Genomic DNA, 24,356 nt, shown 5'->3' with positions numbered 1-24,356 from the left:
CCAACGTGCCCATCCCTCTCTATAGTAAATTGTATGTAACAGTGACTTTTGGACAAAACTTTCTCCCGCCATCGTATTTTTAGGTACATATGAAGTGGCCCTTGTCGACTGTATTCTCAAAAATACCTATTACATCCTGAGAAAGGATCGAGTGTATGATATAAAAGATACCATTCGATTGGACACTCTTTTTCGACTATGAATGATTTGAAGCACTTAAATCTAGCGAATATCCACATGCCAAATTGAAATATATTGAATACGATAATATGACAGATTTGTGTCGTACAATCAATAGAAAAATATCATATCGTAGGAATGGTAAATTCTATTTTAATTATTCATGAAAAAATGATTAAAATTACGTTACTTCAACTGGTGACACGGAAATCATTATTTTTAAAGAGAATTCTAGAGACGTTATTGGATTTAAAAGGAATTTGATCGATAGGAAAAATGCTGTCGCCGATTAATGTACGGATCAAGTTATTTTTTCTGATTATACTCAAGGTTTTGACTTAGAATCTTGCATATTTTTATATGAGTCCCTTGTGGAAAAATCGAGCTTCGGCAATTCAAATGTCCCCCTCCTACGTGTTCTTGAACGAAAAACAACTCATGAACTTGTTCATCACTATAATATAGAGCATCTTCAGTATGTTCCTATAAACACTTCATATTTGGAACTGTATCAGTTATCACTACGAAGTGAATTGGGGGATCCTCTAGCAATACAAAAAGGCTTAGCAGTGATAATATGGAATTTTTAAGCCATTGTCGGCGATAGCATAATCATCTAATATGAAAAATAGGAGATTCCATTTGTCTGTCCCGATATCGATTGCTATGTTGGTGCTTTGAGTCCACGTCAAATAGGCAATGGATTGGAATACTACAAGGGGCGTACTACAATGTCTGGCTATTGCCTTGGTAGCTGGTTTGCTAGGCTATTTCGTTCTGCACTACCCCTTGCCAGAAAATATATTTTTCCTGCTGCATCGAATCTTTCTGCCTCCACACTACAGGACTGGAGGTCGGGCAAAAATTTCAATGAGAGTGTTAAAGAATATATTGGATCTTCAGAAAGAACCTTTGGTAAGCACATAAAAACTTAGTTAAATGTGGAAGGATTGAAAATGATACTTTCGTGTCATTCACTCATCAGTCTCCACCCAGGTAGGAAGTAAAGAACATCAACAAGGACTGTGAGGAATAAAGCAAGGACGACCAATAAGCGGAAGATGGAAAAGAAAAAGATTGTTAGATACCAGAAGGATTTCTTCTCGTAAGATGACTTATCTCCCCCACAAGGAAGCATATCCATCAATTAGTTCCTCATTGAATCTATTCAATGCTGAAAATGTTGATGTCAGTGTCAAGTATGGCTACTATGAACAATTTCATCCCCAACAACCCCTCTCGGGAAATATACACTTTCAAATATTTTCCAATGAAGACTATTTCATTGATTTGTCATCAACATTTATTGATTTAAATGTTGCGGTGATGAAAAAGTCAGATAATACAACACCAAATGCTGGCGATGGTCTCTCCTATGAAAACTGTATTCTACTCAACCTATTCAAACAAATTAATGTATTTATTAATGGTACTTTGGTGAGCACTAGCAATAATTTATCCAACTATGCAAGCTACATACAATTTATGATGATGACACCAAAGGCATACAAGGAGTTGAGAGGACAAATATTGGGCTATGAATATCGATCAGGTGTTGATAATGACGGTGAGTTGACTACTGCAGTGACCCAAGAGTATCATCTGGTTGGAAAACTAAATCATGAGATATTCAATATATCCCAATGGTTACCCCCAAATGTCAAGATTGACATAAAGTTACAGATGGCCCCATCGAATTTCATTTTGAGAAAAACGCTTCCTGCAGCACCCGATACAAATGTCATTATCACATCGGCAATTCTCCACGTCAGAAAACAACAGGTTATGAGCTCTGTTGCATTGGCAGTGGAAAAGCTAAGAGCCAATGGCAACAACATTAAACTTCTCGTCCCCCATACGATCACCAATCAACGTCACATTGCCACCGGCTCTCGTAGCTATAGCGATTCATCATTTATCAATGGAGAAATCCCATCAAAATTGGCTTTGGACTTTGTGAAGAGTGGTAGTGCCGTTGGATCCTGGAGAGAATCCCTCCATGATTTTAATTTTTTCGGTCTATCTAGCCTTGTGTGTAAATTGAATGGTATCCCACTGTACACTCTATCATTTGTCAAAAAACCTATAGAACTCTGTACGAGTCGACCATGCAATCCCTAGATCATGACTCTCAATTATTTGAAAATGGAATAGCCAACTCGAGATTTTCAAACCGTCCGGGGGCAATTTATTATAGCGTGTCAGCACCCCAGAATGTAAAGTAATCGCGAGCAGGGAATGTACGTTTAGTATGTGCATTTGCCGACATTCTGGCAGTGAGCATCATGTCAATATAATTGAGTCAATTTGAAGCCTATTGGTAAATCCCTCCTTCGACGGCAGTGTTCTACTAGACCTAGCACCATGAACACAACCCAAATAATCAACGTATTTAGTATGAATCCATACATGTCCCAGTACAAGTCATATTGCATACCTTCGGACTTCATTGAAAAAATTCCAAGTGTTAACAATACCTTAATCATTGTTAATAGCAGTCCATCGACTTTGAAGACCGTCCACTGGCTATGCATCTTTTAAATATCGAAGAATATTTAATTTTTTGATCTTTTTGGCCTATGGTATAAATTATACATGCAATACATCAGCAACTTCATTGAAAGCATGAGGGAAACCATGGTTTAAAATCAAAAAAGGGTACACCATATAATGAATAGGACATGTGGCTTTCATGCACTACTCTTTTTAATTTTCAGATGTCGTTGCTACACCTATAAGGAGTTTCTTGAAAGCTACGTTGACTTACTTTAATTTGATGACTATCTAATATAGAATATACTTACAATTGTACTTAAAATTGATTTTCGTGCCCTACTGATAAAATGTTCTAAAACTATATGTTAAATTGTTTATTAATAAACATTCATATACCTGGTAAAACGGCTCTTGTGCACTTTAGACTTCATATTCTACTCTGTCAAGGTATTGGTCTACAACGAATAGTGTATGTCGATTATCCGAATTCACAGTGTACCGATGCCCATGTATTGCAATGTCAGGGTCAAATTTTCTACAATAGAGTGTGACTTCACTCTTGTCATATCTCTTTGTATAGTCAATGATACTATTCTCTTTCATTCTATAGAATTCACGTGTTTCAATTTGCTTATTTGAAGCAATTTCACAAACAGTTGTCAAGTGTCGAATCTCATTCCGTCACAGCCAAATAAAAATCAGTGGGCGTATAATCATAAGACCCATTGTCTTCACAACGATGACGTAGAAGTCATATTCTTTTGCTGTTCCAGTAGTTGAATCTATGACCCGGTTCCTCCTTCCAGAACAATCTAAAACCACGACACCAATCTCGTAGCAATAAACTAAAATCACGCTTAGGATTCTATCCAATCATAGCTGGATATGTATTCTCCCACTAACTACATTTATCATAATGGCAATTGGAGCATAGGTGGCCTCTAGGATGAGAGTCATACACCTCTTCAAGACAGGAATTACAACCTTTAATTTGTACAGCATATCCTTTATGCAATTTACACGGGTTGCATAATCTACACTTTTCATCATACTCATCAATCATTGTGCAATTCTCACATGATGACCCGCTGCCCAGTGTGTACATACATATGGGACATGTATGGAACATTTTTTCATGTGTTGACAATCTCACTGCCACAATGAAACTGAGCTAGCAACAAAAAAAATTTTCTGAGATAGAGAGAGGAGTAAATCATCCTTGAGCATCATCTTTCTCATGAAAAAAAAGTCCTAAATTTTTAAACTAATGTTTAAAAGCATATCCACAATATCATTTTGCCGTGTCGTGATCAATATATCAATAAATTGTGTAAATGCGTTTGAACCACGATGTAGATGCTTCATACAATAGTCTAATGATGGAGAATCAGTTTACATTATATCGATAAGCATTCCCCGAGAAAATATCTTCCTTTGAATAGACAGCTCTAGAAAATCGTCATCTAGAATCAAGTTTTTTCCATAAACACTAGATTCCCCAAGATTCGCTCTTTCTCAAATTTATCCATTTTTTAGTCCTAACACTCTCACAACCAACTTCAGACTAACCAGAATTTCTTTTTGTACTCTAAAAAATATACGCTAGTCTACTATAGAAAGAAAAATACCTTTGATTTAGAAACAATTTTATTGAACATAATTACAATAATAGTATTCACTGATGCATTTTATTCTGTAATTCTGATTGAAGTTTATTTATATGGAGAAAATTCACTTTTCCAGCAAAACATATTTTCTCCTCCTGCTTAAACTTGCTTAATGATATCACGTATCTAGCATACATAATGTCCCATTCAAGGCATATTCTACAGCCAGCGGTTATTTCCACAGCCACATTGGGTACTCTTATATCGTTGCTGCTACTGTCGGCTCCATCATTAATCTCCAATAATGTAAATGCACCACTCTTTTTTTTTCTCTGCTAATATCCTCTCAAATAAACTATTCACTCTGATTTCAATTATCTTACTTATATTAATTGTAGAGAAAACTATTTCCTATATTCAAACCCCAACCTCAGCTCAATTTAACGTGTATGGAATAACCTCTAATTGGCTCATAAAAAATGCGCACGTCAAACGATGCATTAACTATACAATTCCGAAAAATAACAAAAAGTTTGGCAAATTTTAAAATATTCACATGTAAATACAATGTCAAAAGCATCTGTTTTTCTTGCGCAATTCCAATGTATCGTTCATATTGTATACACTATTATCTTGTATCGTTTCCATGTACGGTTGAATGTATGGTTGAATGTATAGTTGAAAGTGCTTAATAGGTTACTACTAACCTATGGGGTAGCCGAACCTCTATAGATCTCCTGTATTAACATTTGTAAACATTTCCACATGCTTTCTACCCCTACCCTGTATATTTCCCTTTTTCCCCTCCCTCCCCCCCATTTCGCCGTTTTATGTTAATCAATTTTTTATATCATTTTTGTTCTCAATTTCGTAATCACCAGATAGGAATACCCCAGAAAATATCTTTCAAACCGCTTTCTACCCCGACCCTGTATTCTTCTCTTTTCTCCCCTCTTTCCCCTGTTCCCCCGTTTTCCGTAGTACTCTTTTTCTATACTGAATTTTAGATGTCAATTTTGTAATCAGGGTATATTAAAACCCCAGAAAACTCACTATAAAATATTTTCTGGGCATGTTCGGCATTTTTCCCATTTTCCCGCGCATTTCCCCCTTCTCCCCTGTTTTTCGGGTACTCGCCTCACTCGGATTTATGAGGACTTTTAGTATGTTGTACAGAATTTTTTTTTTGATCATTTTGGTACCATTTTCGTCTATATTCCAATTTTGTCCGGGTTCGACACTTTTTTGAGCTAAAAGTCCTGGACTAGATGGGGATTCAAAACGTCCAGTAAAGAGCTTTCGATAACGGCTCCCTTAGCGGTGCACTGTTCATTTCAATCTATCGCCATTTTCGTAGAGTTTCAAGAGTTTTTTTTTCAAAATTCCCGAAAATTTGTTCACACAATGACCTTATTACTACTAAGAGGAACTTATATAGCAGTTGTCATTCTTAAATCTTGCTTAGATGAATCAATTTCTCTCTAGACAGTTCATTTTTTCAAATATATTTTTAAATTCTGATTACTGTGCGGTCCGCTCTTTTCTAGGTTGCGACTGTTGCTGCATCCATGATAAAGCGGTTTTCTTGTATAGTCCCTCTGCGTTATTAAAAAAAAAAACAAGTTTTTTTTTTAACTGAAAGTAAGGAGCGAAATTAAAACCTAAAACTAACAGAAATTATTCCGTATATGAAAGAAGCTGTCCCCTCCTCAGTGCCTCACTCATTATGCTAAAGTTTTTTTTTCATTTTTAAATTAGAGTTGTGAGAAAGTCAAACCTTAGCGTAAAGAGCGAGGCACTGAGGAGGAGACAGCCCTTTTCATTTTTGGAATAATTTCTGTTCGTTTTAAGCTTTGATGTCGTTCCTTACTTTCAGTTAAAAAAAGAAAAAAAAATTATTTAATTTCTGAACGTTTTTGAATTAATCCAGATTTTGAATTTGGCTCACCATACATGAATAATTAAAACAGAATTTGCACACTAATTTTACCTTTTTTTTTGCTAAATGGCTATCTCAAAACTCTGATCGGATGATTTTGAGAAAAAAGGGGCCGGGGAGTAAACACGTATCCGGGATCTTTCTTCTGGAAAAAAATACAAAATTCCACATTTTGGCAGATAGGATGTTGAAACCTTTACAGTAGGGTTCTCTAATGCGCTGAATCTGATGGTGTGATTTTCATTAAGATTCTATGACTTTTAGGGGACCTTTCTCCTTTTTTTCGAAAATAAGGCAAATTTTCTCAGGCTTCTAACTTTTGATGGGTAAGATAAACTTGATGGAACTTATATATTTAAAATCAACATAAAAATATAATTCTTTTGATGTATCTATTGGTATCAAAATTCTGTTTTTTAGAGTTTCGGTTACTATTGAGCCGGGTCGCTCCTTACTTACAGTTCGTTACCACGAGCTGTTTGCTTGAATAGCTAATTCTTTTCATGTGTCTTTTTTCTGGGAAAGCTAGTGAATATGTATTGCAGGTGTAGTTGAAAGTAGAAAACACGGAACCTTGGAACTTGGAACAGCAGGGATGACTGAAAGTCATTTGGTAAAGTGTAAATGGAAAATGCTGCGGGAATTTAGTCTGTATCCTGAGAAAAATATGAATAACATGAGGAAATATCCAGCGCCAAAACCCTGTAGATCAGGTGGTATGTGCTATGTGGGGTGTAAGTTCACTACGAATGGCGGTACAAGTGGCTCTCCGAGATACACATCAACTGGTGGTGAGATGGAAACTCTTCCAACTTACCAATTGGGTGGTGAAACAAAATGCGACATAAGTTCAATATTGTACAATTGACATGGACTGGCTTTTTCAGTGAACTAAATATTTTTCAGCAATCCAATCTGAGCAACAGAAACGGAAGGAAACCGTGCAAATAGAGGCATCCCAAGGGTTACTGATTCTTGACTCGTATACTGTAATTTCGAATGTAACCCAAATGTTACATTCGTAACCCAAATTGTATGTTATTTGAAATGAATAATAATTGGATAAATTCCTATAACATTTGCTTATGATGAGTGATAGGTCCGATTCTCTCTTCTTGTGCCAAAATATCTGACACATATTGTCTTCTAGCAACTATAATGAACTTCCTAGCCGCACCCCCTTGGCACAAGTCCATTTTCAAAGGAAGCGAGCTTAATTATTCGTGGCAGAGAAAGTTTCATTTTGAGGAGAAAAAAGAGATGGCCTCCGCTAAATTAATTATTGTCTGACTGTTTTTAATCTGTAATTTCTTTAACATTTGTAGCAGGTCATAAATCGATTAAACTTTATTGAATTAATTGTCAAACAGACAACGAAAAATTAGAAAAATATGTGAGTGGAAAGAAAACGAGATGAAACAAACAAGAAGCACTTCGAGCATTTACATATGCCGTGTGTTGCCAAAACCACCAAGACCAGACTGAGATGCTCCTTTGTTGTATCCAGCCTAAACAAAAAAGTTTAGCTTTAAGTTATTAAACTTTAAAGGTTTATAGCTTTTATCAGTCTAGGATCGCCATCCTACATTTAGGAATTTATTTGCGGATACACTAAGATATTATTCCAAGGACGTATCCAGGGGGGAGGGCTATTGGGCTTACCACCACCCCTCCTCCCAAAATTTGTGTCCGACTCGTAAAAAAGTAACGAAATGCCTATAAACAAGTTTTGAAGCGTTTTGTAAAGTTTTCTGTACCCCCTCCCTCGACCAAAAAGCCTGGATACGCCCTTGGAAGAGTCAATTGATTGGTTTGTCACTAAACTTTCTCAAAAGGAGATGTAAATCGATGTCGTTTCTGATTGGGTCAGCTGCTTACTTGCCATTTTATGTCGAAAGGCTACGGTTGGTCGTGCAATTAATATTTATGCTGTGTGAATATTACCTATCCTGCATAGTCGTAAGCATTTTTATGTTCTCTTATATCTTTAAGCTATTAAGCCGAGGGACACTGATACGTAGGCAAAAAAAAACTTCAAAAAATTGTTTCACCTGAAAATTAGTCAGTAATTTCCTTTTTTGATCAGCTAGACCTTGCATTACTTTTGTTCAGTACAGTTGCTTGACGTTGAATACTTTGGATGATTCCAGACTAAAATACTAAATAGCTCAGCATCCCCCCCCCTAAAAAAACGGGCCTTCAATTTCATCTATCGAATCGCCTTGAAAATTAAAGTCATAACCATCTGGGTTTGGTGGACCTCTGTGCACAAGACTGAACCAACGGGATCTTAAGAGGATTTTAAGTTCTGGAAGAAAAATGTGGTTATATCCGTTCTTAGCTTTAAAAAGTTTTTTTGTTTACGCTGATCTACTTTAAATTTCAAGCCGTGCAGACACCTCAATTAGAATTTATGCGGCAGAGGGGGCGTTAATTAAGACAGCAAAGATCGGGTTACATTGATTCATTATGCCCATTTTTTTCACCATAATAATTCCAATGGTAAACTTTTTGTTCCGATCTATAACATAATTCGAAGCTTTCAAATGTTTTGAAGCTCTTTTTCAAAACTCTCTTAAATGGGTTTTGGTCATTTTATTCTATTTTGAAGTTTAAGATGGAAAATCGTTACCATTCCTGAATAATTGTTAAGCGACAATTTTTCTTATGTGAAAGTTTATGTAAAAATATATTTTTTGGTTTTCAGTGAGTATAGGCTTTGGCTCACTCTTTACTATTTTCCAGCTATTGCTGCAACGATGGTTGTCTTTCCTTTTCTAGAGGATTTGTCCTTTTTTAAGTATGACTATCGAAGCTGGGTTAATCGAAGCACACTACTGAATAGAAGAGTTTTCTTTTTCAGTCTAGTATGCTGGTATGCAGTCACGTTTATTTCATGCCTTTATTTAGTTAGGTGGATTTGAATTCAAAATACTGTAGCTATCTAGTCTATGGATTAACGGCGCTCCTTGACTACAAACGTCCTTCTGTCGGCCGCGCGGCAGCTAGGATTGAACCCCGGGCTTCATATTGCAAAGTAGACATCAATCTTCTTTGTCACCAGAGGAATAGTAGCCCACAATTGTTGCATGTTTTCTTAATTTTGTTTCTTGTCTTATTTTATGTGCTCCTAAAGGAGAATTCACAATCTGCCATCTTTCATTGCTTTGGAAATTATTTTCTGGAATTTCGGGAAAAGGTTAGAGTTTACAAACTTTGTCAGGTTGTTTTTAAACAGAAAGAGAAGAATGGATTTGAAAGCAGCGTAATAAGTTTTCTGACTCCTACCTTGTTCTTTGAAAGGGGAGTATTTTTCAACTTTGTTCGTTTTTGTAGCTGTATCGAATTACTTTGAAAGCTGGATAATTTTAAATTCCTTCCCTACTGACATTTCTGGTATGTAGCATCGAATGATGAAATATAAATGATGGTATGTAGCATCGAATGATGAAATATAAATGATGGTATGTAGCATCGAATGATGAAATATCTAAAAATTACACTGCTGTTGATTATCGTAACAATCTCATTAAAACTGGGAAAAATAAACTACGAGGCGTGTTTTTTAAGTAAGGTCCGTCTGAACATAAGTACACAACGAAAGGTTATTTCAGAAAAGTATATTTATTTTCAGAAAGTACATACGTTACTCTATTTGTCAGCATACTTACCAAGTTTTTTCAAACATTGATCATACCTCCCAACTAATTTTAAAGTAAACTCTACGTTAGAACTTGCCGCCGGCTCCAATAACCATGAGTTTACTACCGTTTTTACGTCGTGTTCATCATTGTAACGGTTGCCACTGAGGTGGCAACCGGTTGAACTGGAGACAAAACATGGATTTTGCATATGGTGCCCAAAACGGGGCAACAGAACATGGAATGGAAACACATACACACCCTTGAAAATTTGAAGGTCGAACAGACTCTCTCCCAGCTCAAAATCATGGCGTCAGTGTTTTGGAAAAAGCATGGTGTTTTTCGGTCGACTTCATGCAACGAGGAACCACTATCAATGCAGAAGCATGCTGTCTAACCCTCAGAAAGCATCGCAGAGCGATTAAAAAACAAAACAAAAACAAACTTGGCATGCTGACAAAGGGAAGATCCTTCTTCGTAAAGAAAAAAGGGAGGGTCCTTCTTCGTGACAATGCAAGATCTCAGACTGCTTGTTAGACCCGCAATTTGTTCGACAGTTTTGACTGGGAAGTTTTAGAACACCCACTATACAGTCCTGATCTTGCGCCGAGTGATTACTATCCGCTTCTCCACCTCACACAGTACCTCGGTGGCAACCGTTACATTGATGATGACGACGTAAAAAGAGAAGTGAATTCTTGGTTATCAGAGCAAGCGGGAAGTTTTTATACAGAGGTTACTTTAACATTAGTTGAGATGCATGATAAGTGTTTGAAAAAACTTGGCAACTATGCTGTTAAATAGAGTAAAATGTGTAGTTTCTGAAAATAAATTTAATTTTTTGAAATAATCTTTCGTTGGGTACTAATGTTCAAACGGACCTTACTTAAAAAACACGCCTCGTATTTCCAACTACTTTAAACAGTGCTGTCAGTTAAGCCATGGCTTGTCTGCTTTGCAGAATTGCGAAAATATAGCTTCAATTCTAATTAAAGGGAACATTTTTTCTTAAGTGTGTTTCTTATCCTGTAACTTTGAGGTGGATCTGATAACATGTACATGGTCAACTAAATCAAAGTAATGTTGATCAGATGATTACGCCACAAGATCAAAGACTCCCTTTTATATGGATTTATATTGTGCAGTATTTCCTATTGAACGTTAAAAAGTAACATTGCAAATATTTCTCATTTCCAGTAAATCAGTGAAGACAATTTAGCGTTAAAAGTGTAGGGTTTTGCATATTCGTTTACGAGAAAAACAAATAACAATGTTTACATGAAAAAAAAAAACAACATAAATTAAGTTTAGATACCAAATTGATTCTTACAAGTTAGGAGTGAAATAAGAACTTAAGCTGAGAAATAACTTAGAATTGGCTTTGATACTTTTAACTCAATTTTGTTTCAATTAATGAGCTGAATGTTTTCTCTGTAACTACTCTCTTCATATGATAAACTTTTTTTTGTTTGATTGAATTTTTACTTTAAAGCATATTAGAAATATTCACATTTTGACTTGCGTATAACAGAAATATAAATCCTAAAATAGTATCCAGTATTTTGCCTGTGGTCACATAAATTTTGGATTATTTTGTAATATTTATAATCACTTAGATATTACTATTTGTTCTATCCCATCCCTCTAGGAATTAAAAATAAGCAAAATAATATCTACAGTTTACTGCTCTTCTACTCCAAATAATGGGAAAACAGGCCTATCTCGAGAACTTTTCTAGTCCTAATGGTGAATCAAAAGACCGTCAATTATACTCACTTGTAAGGATAAGTGCCCTTCGGACGCTCGCAGTTGTTCTTCTGTGAAAGTTCTTTCAACTTTCTCTGCCATTTTTGGTCCTAATGTCGGGCCAGTATATTCTGGATGCTTTTGGGTCTAAAAATGCAAATAAGAAATTTTATTTAAGATAGATTTCTAGCTCAGTTTTCCGGAAGTTGCAATGGCTAGTGCCCTTTTTAATTGTCGAAAGTGATTGGAAGGCAACTAACACCCCTTTCACGCCCACCATTTCCCCAAAACACATTCAATCAAAATTTTGAGATAGCCATTTTGTTCAACGTAGGTGATTTCAAAATAGAAATTATGTTTTTGAGGAGGACACTCCCCCCATAGCCCTCAGGGTAAGGGTTAAAAGTTATGCCCTGGGGGCATATAAGTTTTTTTTAGAAAGCTTTATCGTAGAAATTTCAAAAATGGCTCATCCGATTGGAAATTCAAAGGGTTAGTGCCCTTTTTAATAGTCGAAAGTGATTGAAGGGCAACTAACCCCCCCTCTCACGCCCAAATTTTCCCCAAACACATCCAATCAAAATTTTGAGATAGCCATTTTGTTCAACGTAATTGAAAGTTCTGGAAATTAGGTCTTTGAGGATTACAACCCCCCCCCAGCCCTCAGGGCAATGATTACAAGTCATACCCAGGGGGATATAGGATTTTTATTGAAAGTGTTGTCGTAGAAACTTCAAAAAGGGCTCGTTCGATTGGAAATTGAAATGGCTAGTACCCTTTTTAATAGTTAAAACTGATTGGAAGGCAACTAACACCCCTCTCACGCCCACCATTTAACCAAACACATCCAATCAAAATTTTGAGAGCCATTTTATTCAACGTAGTTGAAAGTTCTGGAAATTACGTCTTTGAGGATGATAGAGCCCCTTAGAGCCCTCAGGAAAGGGTTATAAGTTATGCCTTGGGAGCATATAAATTTTTTATTGAAAGCTTTGTCGTAGAAACTTGAAAAAGGGCTCATTCGATTGGAACTTCAAAGAGCTAGTGTCCTTTTAATAGTCGAAAGTGATTGGAGGGCAACTAACCCCCCTCTCATGCCCAGCTTTTCCTCAAACACTTCCAATCAAAATTTTTAGATAGCCATTTTGTTCAACGTAGTTGAAAGTTTTGGAAATTAGGTCTTTGAGGATGACACCCCCCCCCTCCGACAGACCTCAGGGCAAAGTTTGTAAGTTATGCGCTGGGTGCATATAAGGTTTTAATAGAAAAAGTTGTCATAGAAACTTCAAACATGGTTCATTCGATTGGAAATTGAAATTGCTAGTGCCCTTTTTAATAGTCGAAAGTGATTGAAAGGCAACTAACCCCCTTCTCACCCCCACCATTTCCCCAAACACGTCCAATCAAAGTTTTGAGATATTCATTTTGTTCAACGTAGTTGAAGAAAATGAATGTCTTTACTGAAAAAATTCTTTTAAATTGTTTTCTCTTTTATAACTTTAAGAAATAAAAAATTAACTTAGACTTTAATGAACAAATATAAACATATGTATACTAAATCGACAATGCACATTCTCTTCAGTAAATTCATTTGAATTTTTTCAATAAAGTACAAACTATATTCTGGCTTTTAGAAAGCAAAGGGGTTTAGAACCCTACTCATATCAATTTCTACTCGTTTTGAGTTTAACTTTTTTAAATTTCTGTTTGTTTTGGGTTTCATTTATTTATTGATACTGTTTTGTGGTAGTTGTATGCTTGGTAGATTATTTGGATATATTTTTTTTTATTTTCGGTTTAATGGAGTTCTTTATTTTTATTTTTTTGAAAAACTTATTTTGTGCAAAAAGTTTTTTTGATTAATTCTGCTAAAAAAGCAAGACTTGGAAAGTTTATGCCAACTATTTATTTAGATCAAACAGTTCATGTTAACGAACTGTAAGTAAGGAGCGACTCGGCCCAATAGTAGCCAAAACTCTAAAAAACAGCATTTTAATAACAGTAGATACGTTGGAAGAATTGGCTTTTTAGGGTGATTCAAAATATATAACATTATTTAAGTTTAATGTTACTCATCAAAAGCTAGGAGCCCGAGAAAATTTGCCTGATTTTTGAAAAAGAGGAATAACACCCCCTAAAAGTAAAAGATTCTTTATGAAAACCACGCCATCAGATGCAGCGTATCAGAGAATCCTACTGTAGAGGTTCCAAGCTCCTGTCTAAATAATGTGGACAAGCAAAAATAAAGAATTTCGAGTTTTTTACCGGAAGAAAGATGACAAATTCGTGTTTACTTGTTTTTTTAAGAAAGATCGCTCAACAGCACAAGGGCCGTTGAATTTGAATGGAGTATTTTTAAAGAATTTTGAGACTTTAGCATAAGGTAGGGTTGAGGGAGGGGCAGTCCCCCTCATACGAAGTAATTGCTGTTTTTTTTACAGTTTTAATGATGCTCGGTACTTTGAGCTGAAAAAACTTTCTTTCTTTAGTTATTGTCCTTCAAGGACGCCTTAAAACATGCCGCCTTTTTTCATTCACTTAATTCAAAGACTTGATTTTAATGATAGATGGGCCCTGGCTGACTTATGGGGCAACGAGGAAAGGTACCAAATGTTATATGCTATAATATCAATGTGATGGCAGCTGTTCTTTGATGACTTCCCTCAATCCTTATTTAACGCAGCCTACATCAGTTGAACCTCATGTGACTCAATTTGAGTTACATACCACTCAACCACTGTTTAATTCAACCCCGGTTTATCTGAGCGCAATGTGACTCAACCCCCTTCAATTCAATTCAACCATCCCATCAATTGTTTATATACCAATAGGTTAAGATACCAATAATTTGAATTTGTCTAATTGAGGCGCCAGTTTGAGCTTTTTAGTAAACGTTCAAAAAGTATTAAATCTGTTTTCTCAGTAAAAAACTCCTGATAAGATGTAATCAATAGTGCATATCATATAGTTTTGATTAGTAATGCTAGAAATGGAAAGCTTACAATTCTGCCAAGGGCGTAAAGAGACAGGGTAACTTGAGGAATGTTTCGTCTCTCAAATAAATCAGCTGTCTGGAATATTTCTTCTTCTGGAACTCCATATTTCTTCACGGCGGCTTGAAATCTGGAACACAATGTGGTGCGTCAAGATAATTTGAGCACAAAGTTTTTTTTTAACAGAATATAAACTCGAGCTGTTGATTAGGGATTGAACGATTTTATTGGAAATAATTTTTATTCCATCTATTTGACATTGAGGATGGGAAAATTGTCAAATGTCTTACGGTAGCGTTTTTAGACATTTAATGAATATGATTATACCAAAAGGAATCCTGGACACATCCAACTATTTTCTTCTTTTTTTTGCTTCATAAATACCTGTTACGAGGAAGAACATGAATCTTTTGCTTTAAGTATTGTACCGTATTATGTTTTGGGCCAGTTAAAGTAATAACGTAGAGAAAATCCAGCTAATACTTTCTTTATTCAACAAAAGAAAAAAGAAAGAGAGTGGAAGTGAGAGACAGAAAAATTGTATATAGGTGGAAAATTCTCCAGAATTCTGAAAAACTAGATGTTTATTGAAACACAAAACCAACGCAACAAAACAGGAGTAGAAAATGAAAAATCCTTGAATGAACAAGAAAAAATGAAAGAATAATTCTTAAAGCTCTCAATAGTCTTTTCCCACCCATAAAATTAATAATTGTTACGATACGATTTTAACTCTTTCTAGAAAAAAAAAATCAAGAACTTTGTTTTGAGTAGAGCACTAGTTTTTTAGAATTCTAAAAATGTAGGGGAGTATCACGAGCCAATTTGTTTACCAGGCCAAAGCCCGTTGTTGATACCGAAATGTTTTCGACAGAAAACATTTTATCAGTGCAGGATGCGGCTTTTTAATGCTCTTTTCAAATTTAAATCTACAAAAGTATGCTAAAATGATGTAGTAATTTTGAATTCGACTTTTAAACATTTCTTTACATGTTGGATGGGTTCTAGTTCTATTGGCGGCAATTGAAGGGAAGGGGCTGCCCATGCCCCCTAGTTTTTGCCGTCAATATTTTAAAAATTTCATGATGGCGTTATCAAGTGGACTTTAAAAAAACTGATTAGATATAAAAACTTAGCTTTTAAATGAGCCTTTAAACAGCTCTCTATCATGTTGTAATGGCCTTCTAGTTCTTTTAGTCAGTAGACGATTTAGGGATAATATTAAGCAGGCTAGGTGGGGGAAATAGAAGAAGGAGGATTATAAACCTGTGGATTAGTGTTTTCAACCTTTGAGATTATGATAGTACCCTTTTCATTCATCCCAGCCTTTCCATTCTAGAAATGACACCCAAAGTGCACTTTTTGGTGCCACATAGCCCTTTGTGCTATCGTTATCTAGTCGATTTTATAAAAAAGCGTATAGCTATAAAAACTAACTTTTACATAATTCATTAAACAGCTATTTATGCTGTTCCAGTACCAGCCTTTCCATATCGGAAATGACACACAGATTTTACTTGTTCGGTGCAGCCTTTTTTAAATGATGTTATCAACTTTGATTTATAAAAAACGGTTAGATATGCAACAAGCTTTTAAATGATCCCTTGAAAAGATCTATGATACTCTAGTAGCCCGTGAGCTGCGAAGAAAAAAAAAAGGAAAAAAAGAAGACACATCAGTGCTACCCATCAAAAAAACGATTTTTCTTGTTCAGGCTCTTTTTCAAAATTCTTGTGAATTACAATCAAAATAAAAGTTAGTATCGCTGAATCAGCTACAAAGGACACTTTTTTTTCACTAAACAGGTATTAAAAAAAGACAAATTTAAACTTTTGGTTAATATGGACTGTGGTTAGCATTTTACTTGGTTGTAGCTTTTGCTGCAACCATTATATTATGCAAGCATACGGCCAAAATTTTCAGGTACACATTTTAGTTTTTACTTTTTTTGTTTTGTTTAAACGCCTGAACACAATAAATTGCTTCTGCAAAAAGGTTGAAAACCTTATTTTCGCTGTCCTTTTGAAGTATGTATGTCTTTTTGTTAAATATCAGATAATTTATGATAAAAACAGGAAAATTCGATCTGATATTTATCGGATTTGGTTTCACGAATAAATGTTGCTAAACTCCAAGTTAAATTTGCTGCCCATTAATGACAATTCGAAGCATAATCAGCCGTCAAATGTTAATGCTAGTGGATGTAATAGTTATTTCAAGTGTTTGCAGCGCTTTGGGACCTAGGCTATGTTTATTGAGTTAATGCCACAGGACGAAAAAATCCCTTAAGGCCTTTAGAAACTAGGACTATTTTTCCCTGTATAATTGTACATGTCGAGAAACCCCAGCCAATCATTAATCTTCAGGTCTAAAAACAATCGTGGTGTTGCACAACCGGTACCTTCGGCCATATAACTTCACAGTCAAATCGTTTGCGACCCGCAGAAGAAAATATACACTACAATTGCTTTTTCTTTTTTACACTTGTTGTTTGACATGCTCTATTGGTAGTATTTAAAGAAAACAAAAGCTACTTGTTAAGAATCCAGTAAACACACGATAAGTGAAGTTTCGTTAATGCTAATGAAATAAAACAAAATAGGAAGAAAATATACCGTAATAGTTTAGGAACAAATTTGGGCTATATATTTGCACATTAGGGGGGAGATGGGGGTAAAGGATATTATATATTAAATACGTAATCTAAACTAACCTAACCTAACCTAGGTACCTTTTTTTCCCTTTAACCCCCAAAAACTAAAGTTTAAATCTTTTTCACGAAGTGAGCAATACCTCACTATGCAGCGGAAACCTGTTTTTCATAAAGCATCTTTGAGATTTCGCTGCGGTTCTTCTCGCGTGTTTACTAAATTCTTAACAAGTACCAAACAAAATTACAAACATGCTCACCGGATTTGTTCCTGGTACTATTAAATAAAAAAAAACAAGTTTTTTAAACTGAAAGTAAGGAGCGACATTAAAACTTAAAACGAACAGTAATTATTCCTTATATGAAAGGGGCTGTCCCCTCCTCAACGCCTCGCTCTTTACACTAAAGTTTTTTATTGTTTTAAAAAATAAAGTTGTGAGACAGAGTCAAACTTTAGCGTAAAGAGCGATGCGTTGAGGAGGGGACAGCCCCTTTCATATACGGAATAATTTCTGTTCGTTTTCAGTTTTAATGTCGCTCCTTAATTTAAGTTTAAAAAACTTGTTTTTTTTTATTTAATTTCTGATTGTTTTTTAGTTAATGCAGCTTTTATTTTGGCTAACCGTCATTGAATAAGTAAAGAGAATTTGCATAAAAATTTTACTTTTCTTTTGCTAAATGGATGTCTTTACAAATTAACTTACGTAACTAACTTCTATATTCGTATATTTTTCTTCTGGCAAAAAATACAAAGTTGCAGATTTTTGCAGATATGACCTTGAAACCTATGTAATACGGTTTTCTGATACGCTGAATCTGATGGTGTGATTTTCATTAAAATTCTTTCACTTGCATGGGATGTTTCCTCCCTCTTTAAAAAATCGGGTAAATTTTCTCAGGCTCGTAGCCTTTGATGAGTAATACTAAACTTAATAAAATTTATATATTTAGAATCAGCATTATAAACACATTCTTTTGATACATTTATTGACATCAAAATTCCGTTTTTAAAAGTTTCGATTACTATTGAGCCGTATCTCTTGTTTTTTTATTGTTTTTTTTTATTACGTATATGTTATTACGTATATGAGGGGGTTCTCCCCTTAGTCAATACCACGCTTTTTACGTTAAAAGTAAAAAAAAATTTTGATTCACAAACCCCTGAATCACAAAGGCAGTTTAATTAGAATAGATAGCTCTTTTGAAACCACTAAAAAAAATGTAGCGTAAAGAGCAAGATATTGAATTGGGGGAGAACCCCCTCATATACGTAATAATTTCTGTTCGTTTTAAGCTCTAATGTTGCTTCTTACTTTCAGTTGAAAAAACTTGTTTTTTTTCATTTAATTTCTGATCGTTTTTTAAATAATGCTTGGACATCCGGCGCCCTCTTCATAGAAATATCCCTTACCCCAAAGAAACATCCTCCACGGAAATATTCTCCAGAGTAACCCCCTCCTCTAGCCCCCCCCCCTCCATAAAAAAATCCTTCCTGAAAATGTCTTTATATTTCCCAATAACCACTAAATAATGCTGGAAAGTCCGGCACCCCCTTCATGGTAATTTCCCTTCCCCCATGAAAACTTCATTCATGGACAGATCCTCCAAAATAACCCCTGACCCACCCATCCCACCCCCAACCCGAAAAAAAACCCTCCTGAAAACTTCTGTATACGTCCCAATAACCAATACTAGGCCTATATGTTAACATTGGGTAAAGTTCATAACTTTTAGCCCTCCCCCTGGGGACTTCGGGGGATTAAGTCATCATAAAAGACACATTTATCATATTTTCGACCATGCTGAACAAAATGACTATCTCAAAATTTTGATCGGGTGACTTTGGGAAAAAAATGAGCATGGGAGGGGGCCTAGGTGCCCTCCAATTTTTTTGTTAACTTAAAAAGGGCACTAGAACTTTTAATTTTTATTCGAATGAGTCCTCCCAAGATATTCTAGGACCACTGGGTCGATACGATCACCCCTGGAGAAAAAAAACAAAAAAATAAAAAAACAAATAAACCCGCTTCCGTGATCTTTCTTCTGGCAAAAAATGCAAAATTCCACATTCTTGTAAATAGGAGCTTGAAACCTCTACAATAGGGTTCTCTGATACGCTGAATATGATGATGTGATTTTCATTAAAGTTCTATAACTTTTAAGGGGTATTTCCCTTTTTTTCGAAAATCAGCCAAATTTTCTCAGGAGCTTAACTTTTGATGGGTAGGACTAAACTTGATAAAAATTATATATTTGAATTCAGCATTGAAATATGATTCTTTTTATATATCTATTGGTATCAAAAACCCGTTTTCTAGAGTTTCGGTTACCATTGAGCCGGGTCGCTCCTTACTTACAGTTCGTTACCACGAACTGTTTGATAAGCTAAAATCCTATGCAGTATTATATGAGGACTATGAAAAAAAAAATTACAGATATTCAATTGTTTCTCGTTCTACTGCGATCGTAAATCCTTTCAATCCATAGTTTATAGGGCGACCAAAATGTTCTGATCCGAAAAAGAGGGCGACACATAAATCTTACACTGAAGTACCTGAATTTACTGAAGTCCGCTGTGGGATAATGTTGTAAATTCTTTTATCAATGGCAGTGCCATGAATAGACTTTTTTTTTAACTGCTCCTAAATTTGACAAGCGATCTGTAGCCCGTGTTCTTCAAACTTCACAACAAATGAAATTCTGTCTCTATGCTCAGTTTTGCTAGGATTGACTACAATCTTAGCACTATTGATATTTTATCACCTAAAAAAAGATGAAATATGCAAGACTTGCCTTTGGATGTTTTCCATTAATTTAAAACTGCCTCCAGATGTTTGTATTTTCGTAACAGAGCCGGGTGCCAACTTGTTAATGAGTTTACATAAAACAACACCGTCTTTTAGCACATCTTCGTAGGGTCCTGCTGGTAGTTTTTCTCCAATGACTTCTTGAATCCATTGTAAAACCTCCGTCTCTTGTTGTTTGTTTCTTCCCTGAAAATTCTCAGCCTTAATTCCTTGTTTTATCTTTTAGAACTTCAAACATGGCTTAATGTAAGCAATCCTCTTAATGTATGGATCAATGGAAATATGGTGAAGAGAATGTCCTTAAGCAAAAATTTCAAGCCATCCCTACCCAAAAAATAAGAGGTTATTACCAGAATCATCCCAAAATCTACAGATTATTTTATGGGGATTCGAACAAACCCGCCGTAGAAATAAGGAACGACTCGGCTTTAAGTAACCAAAATAGTAAAAAACGGAATTTTGATTCAGTTTATATATCAATAGAATTAGCTTTTAATCCCGATTCCAAATATATAAAAATCCTTATGTTGAATGTTACCCATCAAAAGCATGAAAATTTGCTTAATTTAAAAAAATGGAGTGATACCCCCAAAAAGTCAAGCAATCTTAACGAAAATCACACATTCAGATTCAGGATACCAGAGAACCTTGGTGCAGATGTTTCAAGCTCCCATCTACAAAATAGGCAATTTTGTATTTTTTTTTTGGGCCGAAGAAAGATCACGGATGCCTGTTTATCTATTTCTTTTTCCCCCTAGGGTTGACCGTATCGAACCAATGATAATAGAAGATCGGGAGATAGCTCAATGGAATGAAAATCAAAATTTTCAGTGCCCTTTCTAAGTTGTCAAAAAGATAGAAGGACAACTACCCTCCCCCTCAAACGCCCCTTCTTTCCCCAAAGACAACCGATCAAATTTTGAGATAGGCATTTGATTCAGTATACAGTAGTTAAAAAGTCTATCAGCTATACCTTCGGGGATAACATGAGCCCCACAGCCCCTGGGGAAAGGGGCTGTAAGTTTTACAATTTGTCCATTATTTACATATAGTGTTAGTTATTGGAAAAAAATCCTATTTTTCTTTGGGACGGGGGATTATCCACGGGAAAAATTTTTCGTGTGGAGGAAAGTTTCTAGGGGTAATTTTCCAGAAAAAATTTTACACGCGTGGAGTGGAAGAGTATTTCTTGGCATGATTTAAAGGAACGGTCAGAAATTAAATTTAAAAGAAACAAGTAAGGAAGAATATCAAAACTTAAAATGGACAGTAGTTATTGTCTATATGAGGGGGCCTCCCCTTCCTCAAACCTAGCTTTTTACGTTAAAGTTTGACTTTTTGTCTCAATTCTTTAAGAAAGGCTGCTCAAACAAGGGCCGTTGAATTTGAATGAGAAGTATTTTAAACAACTTTAAGACTTTAGCACAACAAGCAAGGGATTGACAAGGGGGTATCCCCCCTCATATAGGGAATAATTTCTGTTGGTTTTAGGCTTTAACGTTGCTTCTTACTTTCAGTAAAAAATGTTGTTTTTTGTTTAATCACCAAAATGATCCTTTGAAAGATTTCTTTGAAATTAAATTAAAAAAAACAAGTTTCTTCAACTGAAAGTAAAGAGCAACATTAAAACTCAAAACTAACAGAAATTATTCCATATATGAAGTGATTGCCCCCTCTTCAATACCTTGCTCTTCACGCTATGTTTTTAGCACTTTTAAAAAAGCTTCCTATTCTAATTAAACGGCCTTTGTATTTCAGGAGTCGTTTTTTAAAAATTGGGACAAACAGTCAAACTTCAGCGTACAGAGTAATGTATTAAGAGGGGGCCCTTCATATACAGAATAATTTTTGTTCGTTTTGAGTTTTAATGTTGCTCCTTAGTTTCAGCCTGTTTTTTCATTTAACTTCTGATCGTATTTTAAATGAAGCTGGTAAATCTGGCTGATCCTCCATGAAAAATTATATCGGTGTATGTCTAGGAGCAGTCCAGTACATAAGGAAACATGTAAAGAAAACAATTCTTTCTTCATAATATGCAGAATAATCCTATTTAACATATTTTGCAGGGGGAGAACCTTTATCTTCACTTCTTTCCTTATATTTCCTGTTTTTCTGTCACATTTTAAATATTTGTTTCTATTCTCTAAGTTTTGAAAATCCTTTATAAACAGACGCCCATGTGCCATCTACCTAATCTAACCTGACCTTACTTAACTTAAATTATCAGTATTTGTCTATCGATATGTTTTTAGTAGGTGGTAGTGATGGTGTCTACTACGAAATTACTACTGAATACTACTGAAAACTACGAATTTAGATTATTTGAAAACGGAAAATGCAGTCGAATTCATGTTTATTTTTCAGAATTTTGTTTAAAAAAAGTTGTACAACAGTGAAAGAAGTGAAGATAAAGATTCTCCCCCTGCAAAATATATTAACTAGGATTAATATGCAGATTATCAAGTAGAATTGTTTTCTTAACATGTTTCCTTGTGTACTCTACTGCTCCTAGACTTACACCATTTTCTCGTCTCACGGGAAACTCTTCCGTGGAAAGTTCCTCCTAAGTAAAATACACCCGGCCCCGTATAATTCCCTCCAGACAATTCTATCCTCGCTAAAAATTCCCCCTTCTTCAGTAAAATCTCTTGTGGGAGATTCAGCCTGAAAAATTATTCTTAGTATACTTTCACTTGAAAAAGATTTTAATTACTAATCGGTTTTTCGATCACTTCGAAAATCCCCCCTTCCTTGGAAATTTATTCCCGGAAATTCAAAGCAACTGAAAATTTTCCCCGGAACATCTCCGCATGCAAAATTGAGTTGCCAAAGAGAAAGCAAGACAAATAAAAATAATTTTGCATAGGAATTCTGTCAAATCCCCCCAGTTTAAAATTTCCCCTGGAAAGTTCGCTCCCAGAAATTTCCTTCCCCGCGATTTTGGCACTTTTGATCACTTTGTAATTATTTCTTATTTGCAAAAATTACTAATTTGCAAAAAAGCTAATTTTGTAAATTGTGATGGTCAAACCTAATTTTGATGTTGTCCGCTAGTTTGACTAAAATTTGGTCTTGGCCCTGTTTGCCATTATTTGGTAAGATTTTAATTTTTACATAACTTCGATTTGTACATTATCCAAAAGTAAAACATTTCAAATAATAATAATAATAAAATTGTCAAAAAATAACAGTAACTAATGCAATTCCTCTGTGCCCCTCCCCCTCCCTTAGGGATTGTTTTGATATCGAAAAATCATAATTTGAAGAGAAACATACCACCATGATTCGGCTGACTATCCTATATTTGCGTTTATCACCTTTCAAAAACAAATATGTTCTTTCCCCAAAGAAACTGTAAAGCTTTCTAATGCTGGTCAAACGATATTGGCTCTGGATACACGGGACGTCATGTCATGAGGAAGATGTCCTTAATTATGTTGGCCAAGGATGAAAGCGACGACTTATGAACTTACGCCAAAATAGAAATTCGCTTAATTTCTGATATATAGCTAACCGGCAATGAACTTTATGTATTCAAGAGTTTTCTTGTTGGCACATTATGGCTGCAGATGTAGCTGAAAACTAGTAAATTGTGACCTACACCACATAGTAGCGTAAAAAGAAGAAGACATTATAATAATTACAAATGGGCTTTACAGGTAAAACAATAATTTGTAATCATCAAAAATGTTCAAGGATTTAGAGTAAAGAAGCCTGAAATCCTTACAGATGACGTCATGTAAAATTAAAAACCCCACCATTGAAATCCCCATTGTCGAAAGCCCTTACATGGAGACTTTCAGTCTTACTCTTAAACAACAAGGAAAATTACACTTTAGCACTTTAGGGCCTAACTTTTATGTCTCCTCTTTTTCTTTTCTTCCCTGAGGTGATCGAAATGAATAAAAAATCATAGATAATTATCAAACAGTTCGTGGTAACGAACCGTAAGTAAGGAGCGATCCGGCTCAATAGTAACCGAAACTCTAAAAAACGGAATTTTGATACCAATAGATACATCAGAAGAATCAGATTTCTATCTGAAGGTCCCCTAAAAGTCATAGAACTCTAATGAAAATCACACCATCAGATTCAGCGTATCAGAGAACGCTACTATAGAAGTTTCGATCTCCTATCTGCAAAAATGTGGAATTTTGCATTTTTTTGCCAGAAGAAAGATCACGGATTCGTGCTTATTTGTTTTTTTTTGTATGTTTTTTTTCCTAGGTGTGATCTTATCGATCCAGTAGTTCTAAAATATCGTGAGAGGGCTCATTCGAAAGGAAATTAAAAGTTC

General features: G+C 35.3%; 2 protein-coding genes across 2 annotated transcripts in view; one reads left to right on the top strand and one right to left on the bottom strand.

Moving 5' to 3' along the window:
- Positions 1-24,356, top strand: part of LOC148955415 (muscle-specific protein 20-like) — an 83,714-nt gene that overhangs the window by 23,937 nt on the left and 35,421 nt on the right. The gene's annotated exons all lie outside the window — the stretch shown is intronic.
- Positions 7,538-23,489, bottom strand: LOC148955416 (muscle-specific protein 20). Its single transcript, XM_089108184.1, has 5 exons — positions 23,336-23,489; positions 20,046-20,245; positions 14,612-14,732; positions 11,640-11,756; positions 7,538-7,730 (listed from the first exon to the last, which is right to left on the bottom strand). The coding sequence occupies exons 1-5, from the start codon at positions 23,339-23,341 to the stop codon at positions 7,665-7,667; spliced, it is 510 nt and encodes a 169-aa protein (XP_088964310.1). The 5' UTR covers positions 23,342-23,489; the 3' UTR covers positions 7,538-7,664.

This window comes from Artemia sp. Qi Xiang Cuo, chromosome 2, assembly GCF_049724085.1.
Source record: "Artemia sp. Qi Xiang Cuo chromosome 2, ASM4972408v1, whole genome shotgun sequence".
In the NCBI taxonomy this organism is placed as follows: Eukaryota; Metazoa; Arthropoda; class Branchiopoda; order Anostraca; family Artemiidae; genus Artemia; species Artemia sp. Qi Xiang Cuo.
The sequence above is the reverse complement of the archived record's forward strand: the minus strand, read 5'-3'. Positions and strand labels throughout refer to the sequence as shown.